This window comes from Dendrobates tinctorius, unplaced genomic scaffold, assembly GCF_039654945.1.
Source record: "Dendrobates tinctorius isolate UK_male_01 unplaced genomic scaffold, ASM3965494v1 ptg000134l, whole genome shotgun sequence".
Classification (NCBI taxonomy): domain Eukaryota; kingdom Metazoa; phylum Chordata; class Amphibia; order Anura; family Dendrobatidae; genus Dendrobates; species Dendrobates tinctorius.
In genome coordinates, this window is record NW_027361802.1 from 10,740,633 (window position 1) to 10,755,146 (window position 14,514).

Here is a 14,514-nt window from a genome sequence, read left to right on the forward strand (position 1 = left end):
AATTTATTTTGGGATGCCCTTAAGACATACTTGAGGGGTTGCCTGTCCACCACGATCTCTTATATTAAGCGGGTAACCTCAAGGGAGGATGAGGAAATGGAGCGACGATTGAAAGACTCAAAGGCTACATATGTATCTAACCAAACTAGTGGCAATAGGATTGAGTGGTTGGCTGCCCAGAGGTTGTACGCCCAGCACATAGACACTAAATCTAAGCGTAAACTATTCTTCACCCATCAATCTTATTTTGAACTGGGAAACCAGGCAAGTAAGTTTTTGGCCTATTTGGTGCGCCAACATAATAGCTCCAATACAATATTGCAGATTCGTAAGGCGGATGGTTTACTGGTGTCTTCGACCGAGGAGATACTTGGTTGTTTTTACGGCTATTACAGGTCACTATACGAATCTAAAAGTGACTTTGATAATTTGGGATGCCTGGACTATTTATCAGATGTGACATTCCCTACATTAGATCCTGAACAGCGAGCCCTTATGGATGCTGCATTCACCGTGGAAGAGATAGAAAATGCTATAACGGACATGGCTTCTGGAAAGGCCCCTGGGCCAGATGGGTTGCCCATTGAATAATATAGGAAATACCGGGATGTGCTGATACCACTTCTGGTGAAGGTATTTTGTGGAATTTGGGAAGGGAAGTCTATGCCTGATTCTTTTTATGAGGCTAATATCATAATGCTTAGGAAGGAGGGAAAGGACCCCTTGGAATGTGGATCTTACCGTCCTATTTCATTAGTGAATGTGGACTATAAAATTTTTACTAAGATCCTAGCTACCAGGCTGAACTCAATTATATTGAACCTTGTACATCCTGATTAAACAGGTTTCATGCCTGGTAAGAGCACTTCCATTAATATCAGACGGGTCCAGTCAATAGTCCAATATAGCTCCCTAATGCCCGACAACAAATGGGCATTGGCGTCATTAGATGCCGCCAAGGCTTTTGACTCTCTTGAGTGGCCTTTTCTCTCTGCCTGCCTGCAAAAATATGGCTTTGGTGTCAAATTTATAAAATGGATTAAAATATTATATATGAAACCCAAAGCCCGTATCATAGTAAATAATTCTATATCCGAGTCTTTTCCATTACATAGGTGGACTCGTCAGGGCTGCCCTCTCTCCCCCGCCCTCTTCGCTCTTGCAATTGAGGCACTGGCAATACGTATAAGGTCTTCCCCTGGCATTAAGGGAATTGAGCTAGCGGGCCGGGTGGACACTTTAGGTCTATATGCTGATGATGTGGTATTCATGGATAAAGTGGAAGAAATTTTACCGCAAGTGATAGCCCTAATAGATTCAGCAAATATTCAGGCTTATATATAAATTGGGAGAAGTCGGCTCTGTTACCCCTTTCTCATGCCCCGATGCCGTAGCTAGAGGCTCTCTCCTCACTGTCTATTGTATCCAATTTTAAATATCTGGGTGTCTATATATTCCGTGATAGTGTGTTTGATTTACAACTTAATATCCACCCACTGCTGGAACTAGCTAAAGTTAAATTTGCATCCTGGAGCAAACTTCCGTTGTCTGTGGCCGGACGCATTAATTTGATTAAAATATTACTTCCCAAGCTTAGCTACTCCCTTCAGCACAGTGCTGTGATGGTGCCCAGATCTTTCTTTTTTTAATCTCAACTCCCAGATCACGTCTTTTATATGGGGGAAAACTAGGCCCAAACTTAAATTGTCCACCTTACAAAGACCCAAAAAGGGAGGTTGAAGTGGCGCTACCAAATTTTTCCCTGTATTATTTGGCTGGGCAAGCTAAAGCTGTATGTAACTGGATGCCGGGTAGCTACATTCCCAACTCTGAAAGTCACCTGCTTCATGCTGCACAGACTGATTGCCCACTGGGTTTCCTTGAGGTAGAAAGAACTAATGCCCCTTGTCTGCTGCCCTTGCTTCGATTGGCGCGATTAAAATGAAGGCAAATCAAGAAAGTGTCTGGGTTTCAGGATTTATAGCCGAAATGCCCCTGTAGAATGATTGTTTTCCAGAATTGATAAACCACCCGTCCACTGAATTTTGGATTCAGCATGACTTCTCTTCGATGGGGGACTTATATGATCAGGTGACCTTGAAATCTTTTGAGCAATTACGGGTCGCGCATGATATCCCAAGATCCCAATTTTTCCGCTATTTACAACTGAGATCAGCTCTTCAATCGCATGTGAGATGTAAGGGTGCAGGCCGTACTATTTCATCTCTACCTCTGATAGGAATCCTTAAATCGCAGGGTCCTCAGGGTCTCATCTCCTCTTTATACACATACATGTTGTCAGCAGGAGCGGAGTCTGCTATAGGTTCTATCAAGAGAAAGTGGGAACCACTCATCCCTAATATGCAGGACGAGGAGTGGGAGGAGATTTTGGAGTCTCCGATTGGAGTATCACCATCTATTAACAACAGAATGATAAAATATTTTCATGTTTTAAAAATTGCAGAAAGGAAAATGGGCCTATGCAAAACTTTAGTCTGCATGGTTAGAACCTAGTAGCGCACCCTTTGCAAGTATCACAGCTTGTAAACGCTTTTTGTAGCCAGCCTAGGGTCTTTCACTAGTGATTTTCATCCATTCTTCCTTGAAAATTCTTCCTGTTCTGTGAGATTCCGGAGTCATTTTGTATGCACTCCTGTTTTGAGGTCTAGCCACAGATTTTCAATGATGTTCAGATAGAGGATTGTGAGGGCCATTGTAAAACCTTCAGCTTGCACCTTTTGAGGCAGTCTATTGTGGATTTTGACATGTGTTTAGGATCATTATCCATTTGTAGAAGCCATCCTCTTTTCAACTTCAGCTTTTTTTTTTTTTTTTTTTTTTACAGATGTTTACATCAAGAATTTTGTTGAAATTTCGTTGAATTTTTTCTTTACTTTACCCGTGAATTGTTCCTCGTCCCATTGGCTGCAAGAGAACCACAAAGCATCATTGATCTACCCCCATGCTTAATGGCTGGCGAGCTGTTCTTTTCCTGAAATTCTGTGCCCTTTTTTCTTCACACATAGCTTTCATGATTTTGGCCAGAGTTCTATTTTAACCTCATCGGTCCACAGGACATGTTTCCAAAATGCATCAGGTTTGTTTACATGTTCTTTTGCATACTTCTGACGCTGAATTTTATGGTGAGGACGAAGGCAAGGTTTCCGTCTAATGACTCTTCCATGAAGGCCATGTTTGTGCAGGTGTCTCTGAACAAGTAGAACAATGTACCACAGCTCCATAGTCCGCTAAATCTTTCTGAAGGTCTTTTGCATTCAAGCAAGGATTCTGATTTGCCTCTCTAGCAATCCTACGAGCAGCTCTCACTGAATTTTTGCTGGGTATTCCAGACCTCATTTTGACCTCCACTGTTCCTGTTAACTGCCATTTCTTAATTATATTTCGAACCAAGGAAAGGGCAGCTTGAAAATGCTTTGCTATCGTATAGCCTTGTGCTTTGGGGGCCTCCACCATTGTCATTTTCAGAGTGCTAAGCAGCAGCTTCGAAGAACCCATGGTTGCTGTTTTTTGGCACAAGGTTAGAGGTGGCTGAGTTTTTATAAAGCTGGGAAATTTTGCATCACCTAACCTTTCCTAACCATGATGGTGAACAAGCCATAACCCTAACAAGCTAATTAAGGTCTGAAAGCTTGATCAAACTTATGAGCACACGAATATCCATGGGTGCCCAAGTTTTTGCATTAGCAGCCAATTTTTTTTTGTAATGTTTTAAAATGTAAAAAAATGACTTTTTTTGTGTGCCTAAAATACAAAGGAAATGTGTCATCTTTAACTTTTTAGCCCTTTTAGAGTTCATTTCATCTTCAACTTAACTGTTCGCAATGACCGCAATTTTGGCCAGGGGTGCCCAAACTTTTACATGTCACTGTAAAATCACACATAGCTTTGCAGTAAGATCAGGAGTAAACAGCAGCCATTAGATATCACACTGGTAAATAAACCTTTAATTTAAAATCTCTGGAGGCAGATTCTCATTCAGATCAGTGTCCGGCCCCTAGAACTTAACCACTTATTTGCATTTAAGAAAAACATGGATTTCTCTGTGCTAAGACATTATGTATTACATAATTCAAGCTATTATATTATTCAACTTTGTATGACCTGCATGTCCATATAGCTTAGGAGAGTTGATTCCACTGACAGATTCCCTTTATACAGGACCTTTCACCAATTTGAGCATGTTAAACTCGCCACATCATGGAATAGCAGCTACAGAGCTACATTTGAACATTTTTTTTATGTTTTAATTTCTCCTACCAGAGTTATCTCTCATGGCATGTACTTTTTCCCCTGCATGAGGTTGCCAAATCCTAAGCAGGCAGCAACATAGTGAGATAAGAATAACTTGTATGAGACTTGTAATGCCACCAAGCCCTGCTCCCTTCACTAATGTCACTGCAGAGCTGTGAGAGTGATTACCAAGTGTGGGAATCAGAAATGATTGTGATTACTAACAATTCTTCTTTCATGTCATGGCAGCTAGGGTGGGGGGAAGAGCTGACAGCACTGAGAGAGAGGAGCATGCAGCAGTTAGCTGTTGATGTCGGGAGAGATGACTATTGATCTATGTGTGCATTGGCTTCTCTGAAGAGACAACCCCAGGGAAATTATTGCGATTTTGCAAAATCTTGGGCGGCGGAGGCAGGTCACTGAGAGAAGGGTGACCTATCTATCAGAGACCGGAGGCCAGCGATGGAAAGAGAGGCTGGAGAGCTGAATATATAGTGCCTGCCCCCTGCAATCACGACTAAAATTTGACTCTGGATTTCACTAAGTTGTCAAATAAATTTTACAAGCAAAGTGAGGATTACTCACATACCTTTATTAGGATTGTAATATCCCGACTACTGTTTCCCTTAGGCCTCTTTCACACTTCAGTTGTTTTATGTCAGTCAAAATCTGCCGTTTTTAGAAAAAAATGGATCTGCCATTTTTTATTTGTCCCGTAGACTTGCATTAGTGGCGGATTTTGACGGATGGTAATCCGTTGCATCCGTTTTTTGACAGATCCTTCATAATTTTGGCGCCGCTGTCTAGAGTGGACGGACAATGAAACTTAAAACAGCGGATAGCAACGGATCCGTCGCTGTCCTCCATGCGTTATAATGGACGCCTATGGGAGATGGATCCGTTGCAAACCGTTAATTAATGGAATCCGCCAACGGATTCTGCTTTTTTATACTGAGCATGCCCGGAAGAATTTCCTTTCATGAAATTTAACCCCCAAACCCGTTCTGGCAGCAAAAATTCTCTCTTCCAGAATCCTATTGCTTTAAATTTCACACATTGGTGGCTGTGGCGCATCCGTCAAAAATACGTATCCGGTGCATCCATTTGTTGTCAAACGGAAACGGATCCGTTTTTTTTTTTTACACTTTGACGGATTTCAACTGACGTCAAACAACTGAAGTGTGAAACAGGCCTTAGATTATAGACTGCAGACTGTTATCTCTACAATGGAGAGGAGAAATTAAAAAATACATTTTACATTTTATTCATATCTGCAGCCACTATTCATGGAGTGCCCAGTTGAACTTGCTCAAACTGGTGAAAAGTCATCTTTAAGCTCTGCATGCCCTTTAAATAGTTATCGGCCAACAGCTTTCTTTCCTGACTCCCATACACGGGAGCGCTCGACCTGCTGAGTGCTCCTGTGATATGTGTGTTATCTATGATGGAGAACTCTGGCAGCAGTGGTCTGAAATTAGTAATGCTGGATCCTTCTTTTTACAGACACCTATCAGGTAATGGTCAAGAGGCATGTGTATGGGAGACTTTATAATTGGGGCCAGGTAGTTTAGTCTTTTCCTCTGTCTTCTTAACGCTCTGTACTACATTTTACAGGATAAAGTTGGGGAATTTGCCAAATTATCTAAAATAGAGCTGCTTGAAGCAACCGAGAAGTCAATTGGACCTCCAGAGATGTACAACTATCACTGTGAACTGAAAAACTTCAGGAAAAATGAGAAAGAACATGAGGTACAATAATTTCTTTTTAAGGGGTTCACTTAGAAAAAAAAAAAACATTTTGTAATACTTTTATCCCCTTAGGAATCAAACCGAATGTCAACACATTTTTTTTCATGTCATTTTCCAGAGCCATAACATTTTAGTTCTTTTAGCCGTATGAAGAATTATTTTTTCCCGAAAGACATTGTCAGTGGCACCATGTTTGGGTACACACAGCTTAAAAACCATCTTTTATTAACTCTTTCTTATTAACGCTCTCTATGAGGAGACACAAAAAAATCCTGCAATTTTTTTTTTGACATACTGTATTTTATGCTTCTCATTTTGTGCACAAATAGTGTTTATTTTACTCTGTGGGTTATTACAATTATGGTGTTACCAAATTTTATGGTTTTGTTTTTTTACTTTTATACAGTGAATATTCTGTTTGAAAAATATTGTTTTCTTTTGTTTTTGTATAGACATATTCTGAGAGTCATAAATAACTGTTTTCCAACAACAGAGCTACATATGGCTTATTTTGTGTGACAAGATGTATCATATTTTTCGTGACAAGATGTATCATATTTTTCAGACTATAAGAAGCACCCCCAATTTTCAGACGGAAAATAGGGAAAAAAAATTAATGCGTCAAATGGGGGTCCGTCTTACAGTCCAAAATCAGCTTTCCGTGGGAAAAGGGGAGGTGGATAGGTAGTGCTGGTGGAGCGGGGTCACAGGAGGTGTTCGGTGGTCCGGAGATGATCTGACTCCCATCCCAGGCTGGTGCAACAGGTTCTGTTGTGCTCGGCACCGAGATCTCGTTTCCCAAGATCTCAATCTGCGCATGCGCCGCCTCCGGTGTACATTTTCCCAGAGGAATAGATGTGCGGGTGCTCCAGGCTTTCACAAAATGTCGGCAGAGTCCCCGCACCACCGAGCTCCACCGAACCTATCTGTAAAGGTAGTCAGATCATCACCCTGCAGCATTGGCCCACTGAACACCTCTTCTTCCCAGCCCAGGTTCGGCAGAATCGCCCGACTCCTGCTGCCCCCACACTCCTGGTAAGTATATTCGGACTATAAGACGCACCCCCGTTTTTCGCCCCAAATTTTTTGGGGAAAAAAGTGCGTCTTATAGTTAGAAAAATGCGGTAGTTTCCACGAGTGCCATTTTACCGCTCATCATTCAGTATAATTAATGTGACACTTTTTTTTCTGCCGGTCAATAGGATATTGAGAATACCAAATTAATTTAGTTTTTTTTCTGTTTTCTACATTTGCTGAACAAACAAAACCTATTTTTTTAGGAACATCATTTTCTGAGAACCCTAACGTTATTTTTGTGTTGAGAGTTGTGAGATCTCATAATTTTCATTGGTGCCGTTCTGGGGTTCTTATTGGTGTTTGATCACTCTTTATTTAAAATTTTGTGTAGGGGCGTATACAAAAAAAATGCAATTTTGGCATTGATTTTTGTATGTTTATTTTTTGCATTCTATATGTGGGATAAATAGAGATATATAGCTTTATAGTATGGGTTGATACAATTATAGTGATGCTCTATCCTTTTGTAGAAAAGTAGTAAAACATAATTTTTCAAAACATGTAAACAATATATACGGTAATATACAGGTGCTTCTCACAGAATTAGAATATCATCAAAAAGTTAATTTGTTTCAGTTTTTCAATACAAAAAGTGAAGCTCGTATATTATATAGAGTCATTACAAATAGAGTCATGTATTTCAAGTGTTGATTTATGTTAATGTTGATGATTATGGCTTACAGCCAATGAAAACCCTCTATGTCACACTGCATTGATGCAGTATTTGATGCAAAAGGAGCCCCGACCAAATGCATTTCAGTAGGCCAACATTTCGGATTCTAAAATCATTTTCCAAGCTGGTGTTATAAAGTATTCTAATATACTGAGATAATGACTTCGGGGTTTTCATTGGCTGTAAGCCATAATCATCAACATTAACAGAAATAAACACTTGTAATAGATCACTCTGTTTGTAATGACTCTATACAATATAGGAGTTTCACGTTTTGTATTGAACAACTGAAACTAACTTTTTTATGATATACTAATTTAGTGAGAAGCACTGTATGTATGTGTGTGTGTGTGTGTGTGTGTGTGTGTGTGTATATATATATATATGTATATATAATATAAATATATATATATATACATATATATATATCTCTACAGTGCCTTGCGAAAGTGTTCGGCCCCCTGGAACTTTTCAACCTTTTCCCACATATCAAACATAAAGATACCAAATGTAAATTTTTGGTTCAGAATTAACAACAAGTGGAACATAATTGTGAAGTTGAACGAAATTTATTGGTTATTTTAAATTTTTGTGGAAAGTCAAAAACTTTCATCCAGAGTGATCATCGGCCTCTTGGCTGCATCTCTGATCAGTGCTTTACCATTACCATGGAGCAGATCAACATAGGATATATTAACGCCCGATGGTTAAATGTCCCTCAGAAAAAGTCTCAGATCTTGTATGATATGCATAAAAAGCGGACTCATATCCTCCTGCTCCAAGACACTCATTTCAAGGCTGGCTGTCTCCCCACCCTGAAGGATCGATATTATTGCTCTTGGTTTCACAGTCCTAATCCTGACTCAAAGTCAAAAGGGGTCTCAATAGCCCTACATAAGTCATTGGCCCATTTGGTCCTAGATTCTAGGATTGACCCAGAAGGCAGGTAGATTCTCTTACAACTTTGCATTAACTCAATGGTATTCACCATAGCTAATTGGTACCTACCCAATAAAGACCCAGCTTTAGCTTGTTCTGCTATTCTGTTGTTGGTGTCGGATTTTGGGGAGGGGACTCTGGTTGCAGACGGTGACTTCAATTTTACCCTTGATCCGGAGGTGGATACTTCATCTAGGCGCCATTTCCTGCCCCGTAGAAGTATCAATGCTCTTAAACGTAACATTCAGAACTTATGCCTGGTAGACGCCTGGAGAGTCCTGCATCCTATGGATAGGGACTATACGTATTAGTCCCCGACGCAATCGTCATACAGCCGCATAGATATGCTGTTAATCAGCCAGCATGCCCTGACCTGGCAGGCCCAGGCTTCTATTGGTCCCATTGCCTGGTCGGACCATGCTCCGGTGTTTCTCCATCTTACCCAACCAAATGGCCTTCACCGACCATGGATATGGCGCCTCAACGATAACTTACTTAATCCATTACGGACCAAGCCACTTTGTAGGTTAATGACCAGGCCTTGATTTTGAAATCGGACCACTGTCACTTTATGTGGTTATAACTCTGGAACACTTCAATGGATCCTGATGATTCTGGGTTTTTTTTTCGTGACATATTGTATTTAATGTTAGTGGTAAAATTTCTTAGATATAACTTGCGTTTATTTGTGAAAAAAAAACAGAAATTTGGCAAAAATTTAGAAAATGTTGCAGTTTCCAAACTTTGAATTTTTGTACCCTTAAATCAGAGTGATGTCACACAAAACAGTTAATAAATAACATTTCCAACATGTCTACTTTACATCAGCACAATTTTGGAAGCATAATTTTTTTTTATTAGGAAGTTATAAGGGTTAAAAGTTGACCAGCGATTTCTCATTTTTCCAACAAAATTTACAAAACCATTTTTTAGGGACCACCTCACATTTGAAGTGAGTTTGGGGGTCAGTATAACAGAAAATGCCCAAAAATGACACCATTCTAAAAACTACACCCCTCAAGGTGTTCAAAACCACATTCAAGGGGTTTATTAACCCTTTAGGTACTTCACAAGAATTGAAGCAATGTGGAAGGAAAAAATGAACATTTAACTTTTTTTTCCCAAAAGTTTTTCTTCGGACACAATTTTTTTTATTTTCTCAAGGGTATCAGGAGAAAATGAACCACAGCATTTGTTGTGCAGGTTCTCCTGCGAACACCAATACCCCATATGTGGAGGAAGACCAATCTTTAGGTTCACGGCAGTGCTCAGAAGGGAAGGAGCATCATTTGAGATTTTGAATGTCAAATTGGCTAATGTGCCTAAACAGTAGAAACCCCCCACAAGTGACCCCATTTTGGAAACTAGAACCCCCAAGGAGCTTATCTACTGTAGATGTGTGGTAAGCACTTTGAACACCCAAGTGCTTCACAGAAGTTTATAACGTTGAACTGTGAAAATAAAAAAAATCATTTTTTTTCCACAAAAATGATGTTTTTGCCCCCAAATTTTTATTTTCACAATGGTAACAGGAGAAATAGGACCCCAAAAGTTGTTGTGCATTTTGTCCTGAGTATGCTGATAACCCCATATGTGGGGGGATCCACTGTGATCGCCTAACTGTGATCTTTGGGAGACAGAATGAACAAATCCATAAAAGGTGAAGAATTGGTTTTATTTTTTACGCCGTGCCTCGTGCGGTATTATTGATTAGGCGACTTTATTCTTCAGGTCAGTGCGATTACAGCGATACCAGATTTATATCCTTTTTTCATGTTTAGCTCCTGTCACACACTAAAAGACGCTTTTTTTTGTAAGAATTTTTTCTAAGATATTTTTGCATCGCCGTATTTTGAGAGCTATAATTTTTCCATGTTTCGGCCCACAGAGTCATGTGTTTTTTGCAGAACGAGTCAAGCTTTTATTGGTACCTTTTTTGGGCACATGACGTTTTTTCATCGCTTTCTATTCCGATTTTTGTGGAGGCAGAATTAACAAAAACCAGCAATTCAGGAATTGTGTTTTTTTTTTGTTTTTTTTTTTTCCCCCTGTCCGTTCCACGTGTGGTAAAATTGGTATGGCAGCTTTATTCTTTGGGTCACTACGATTACAGCGATACCTCATTTATATAGTGTTTTTTATGTTTTGTCGTCTTTTACACAATAAAAACCTTTATAGAAAAAATAAAGGTCTGAGACCTATAACACTTATTTTTCCGCTGATGGAGCTGTATGGCAGCTTGTTTTTTGTGGGACAAGATGGCGCATTCAGTGATACTATATTTATTGCCATTTGTTTTTTATCGCGTTTTATTCCACTTTTTCTAAGCGGTATGATGATACCGCTTGGAAAAAGTATAATTTGCTACTTTTTTTTTTTATATATTTTTTTTATGGCATTCACTGAAGGGGTTAACTAGGGTGACACTTTTATAGATGGGATTTTTACGGACATGGCATACCAAATGTATTATACCCTATGCAGAAAGCTTCTGAGACCATGCTGTGAGCATGGTCTCTGAGGCTTCTGTAGCTGGATGACCTAGGAGTTGTCATGACAACCCCGGGTCATCATGGCAGAGATCGAGCCCCGTGATGACATCGCGTGGACGCTGATCTGAGGCAGAGGGAGCCCCCGACCCTCTGCCTCCTCCCTGAACGCTGCGATCGTGCTCGATCGCGGCAGTCAGGGGGTTAACAGCCAGGGGCAGCACGGGCGCTGCTCCTGGCTCTAAGTGCAGGAAGCTCAGCCACTGGCAGCGCTGAGCTCCTGCACTTAGTGGGCAGGAGGTGCTGAATTTTCAGCATCTCCTTCCCCCGCTCATGCTGTGATCGGTCAGTCAGATTGCAGGCGGTCCCCGCACCTCTTGCCGTGCCTGTCAGCTGTCTGACAGCTTTCGGCACTGAACTGTCACTGCATGTTTACACGCAGTGACAGTTTAAGCATGACGTGCACAGCCCGTCACGATGCGGTAACTTACACCCGGCCACGACGGACTGTGCACGTCAATGGACGTTAATGGGTTAAAGACCCTCTATGCACTATGGAGATTAAGAAGTCAATTTCTGAATTTCTAGAAATCCATGAACGTGACCAGACGCCCCTTCCTACCCAGTGGGAAACACTTAAGTGTGTTATAAGGGGTCTTTTGATAAAGCATGGCTCTAGATTGAAAAAAGAGAGGGCCTCACTAATTTCCAGTCTGCTCCAGCGGATTAATACATTGGAATCCTCACATAAACAATCTCTTTCCTCTATTGTGTATGCAAACCTGTTAAAAGCAAGGGAGGAGATCAAGGTCCTACTGGATCAAAAATATTCCTGTCAAAAAAATCAGATTCTTTCGATTTATGTATGAACATGCAGATAAATCTGGCAGGGCATTGGCTAGGGTGCTACATTCCAGAAAGGACACTAGTTATATCCCACAAATCGTGTGGATGGTGGGGGGGGGCGAACACAGGATCCAACCCAAATTACCGAATCCTTTCGAGCCTATTGACACCCCTGCAATTCTGTCAGATAATACTCAGTTTCTTCCTGAAAATGATTGCAAACACAAATTCTTTGGTATTATTATCTTCATTTAATTTGTCTTAAATGAAAAAACAAAATAGAATGAAGCAAAAAGCAAAACATTGATCATTTCACACAAAACTCCAAAAATGGGGCAGACAAAAGTATTGGCACCCTCAGCCTAATACTTGGTTGCACAACCTTTAGCCAAAATAACTGCGACCAACCGCTTCCGGTAACCATCAATGAGTTTCTTACAATGCTCTGCTGGAATTTTAGACCATTCTTCTTTGGCAAACTGCTCCAGGTCCCTGATATTTGAAGGGTGCCTTCTCCAAACTGCCATTTTTAGATCACTCCACAGGTGTTCTATGGGATTCAGGTCTGGACTCATTGCTGGCCACCTTAGAAGTCTCCGGTGCTTTCTCTCAAACCATTTTCTAGTGCTTTTTGAAGTGTGTTTTGGGTCATTGTCCTGCTGGAAGACCCATGACCTCTGAGGGAGACCCAGCTTTCTCACACTGGGCCCTACATTATGCTGCAAAATTTGTTGGTAGTCTTCTGACTTCATAATGCCATGCACACGGTCAAGCAGTCCAGTGCCAGAGGCAGCAAAGCAACCCCAAAACATCAGGGAACCTCCGCCATGTTTGACTGTAGGGACCGTGTTCTTTTCTTTGAATGACTCTTTTTTTTTTTTTTTTTTTTTTTTTTTTTTTTTCTCCTGTAAACTCTATGTTGATGCCTTTGCCCAAAAAGCTCTACTTTTGACTCATCTGACCAGAGAACATTCTTCCAAAACGGTTTAGGCTTTTTCAGGTAAGTTTTGGCAAAGTCCAGCCTGGCTTTTTTATGTCTCAGGGTAAGAAGTGGGGTCTTCCTGGGTCTCCTACCATACAGTACCTTTTCATTCAGACGCCGACGGATAGTGCGGGTTGACACTGTTGTACCCTTGGACTGCAGGGCAGCTTGAACTTGTTTGGATGTTAGTCGAGGTTCTTTATCCAACATCCGCACAATCTTGCGTTGAAATCTCTTGTCAATTTTTCTTTTCCGTCCACATCTAGGGAGGTTAGCCACAGTGCCATGGGCTTTAAACTTCTTGATGACACTGCGCATGGTAGACACAGGAACATTCAGGTCTTTGGAGATGGACTTGTAGCCTTGAGATTGCTCATGCTTCCTCACAATTTGGTTTCTCAAGTCCTCAGACAGTTCTTTGGTCTTCTTTCTTTTCTTCATGCTCAATGTGGTACACACAAGGACACAGGACAGAGGTTGAGTCAACTTTAATCCATGTCAGCTGGCTGCAAGTGTGATTTAGTTATTGCCAACACCTGTTAGGTGCCACAGGTAAGTTACAGGTGCTGTTAATTACATAAATTAGAGAAGCATCACATGATTTTTCGAACAGTGCCAATACTTTTGTCCACCCTCTTTTTTTATGTTTGGTGTGGAATTATATCCAATTTGGCTTTAGGACAATTCTTTTTGTCTTTTCATTTAAGACAAATTAAATGAAGATAATACCAAAGAATGTGTTTTTGCAATCATTTTCAGGAAGAAGCTGAGTATTATCTGACAGAATTGCAGGGGTGTCAATACTTTTGGCCACAACTGTAATATTAAGGGCCAATTCAGGGACATGTCAGCTTCGTCTTTTCACCTCAAAATAAACGACTATATCAGACAAAATGCCCTCCCAACTGTCCATCCTGAACTTGCTGACTCTCTGGAGGAGGACTTTTCAGAGTAAGAGATTGCTGCCATTATTAAATCAAATCCGGTGGGAAAGAGCCCAGGCTCTGATGGGTTCACTCCAAAATTTTATAAGGTATTTGGCGAGCAGCTTGTCCCTTTCCTAACAAAGTCTTCAGTTCTGTGTCAGAGGGATCCCCATTTGTGCCCCAGTCCCTGGAGGCCCACATCAGCATTTTACCAAAACCTGGGAAGGATCATTTGTTAATTTCCAATTATAGGCCCATCTCTTTGATTAATGTGGACATCAAAATATTTTCTAAGGCTCTGGCCAATAGGTTGGCGCCTTTGTTACCCGGGGTTATTCATACAGATCAAGTAGGGTTTGTCAAGGGCCGGGAGGCCAGAGATAATCGTATAAAATTCTCCTGATGGCTCGGGTGAGGTCCAGATCACTCCCATTGTGTTTACTTTCGGTTGACACAGAGAAGACCTTCAAGTGGGTCAGCTGGAGCTACATATCGCCTTCCTTCCAGAAAACGGGACTCCTAAGATTCTGCTTAACTGCTGCATGCACTGTGATCCTGAGTCATTGGAAATCCTCCCAATCT

General features: G+C 40.9%; 1 protein-coding gene across 4 annotated transcripts in view; it reads left to right on the forward strand.

The window, feature by feature from the left end:
• SMC5 (structural maintenance of chromosomes 5) overlaps window positions 1–14,514 on the forward strand; it is a 344,009-nt gene that overhangs the window by 39,620 nt on the left and 289,875 nt on the right. For 3 of the 4 annotated variants that reach the window (XM_073543725.1, XM_073543723.1, XM_073543724.1), the window contains exon 5: window positions 5,866–6,000. The exons of the other annotated variant lie outside the window; for it this stretch is intronic. In XM_073543725.1, the coding sequence (XP_073399826.1) occupies window positions 5,866–6,000 (135 nt within the window). The remainder of the gene's footprint in view (window positions 1–5,865; window positions 6,001–14,514) is intronic. 4 annotated transcript variants of the gene reach the window in all.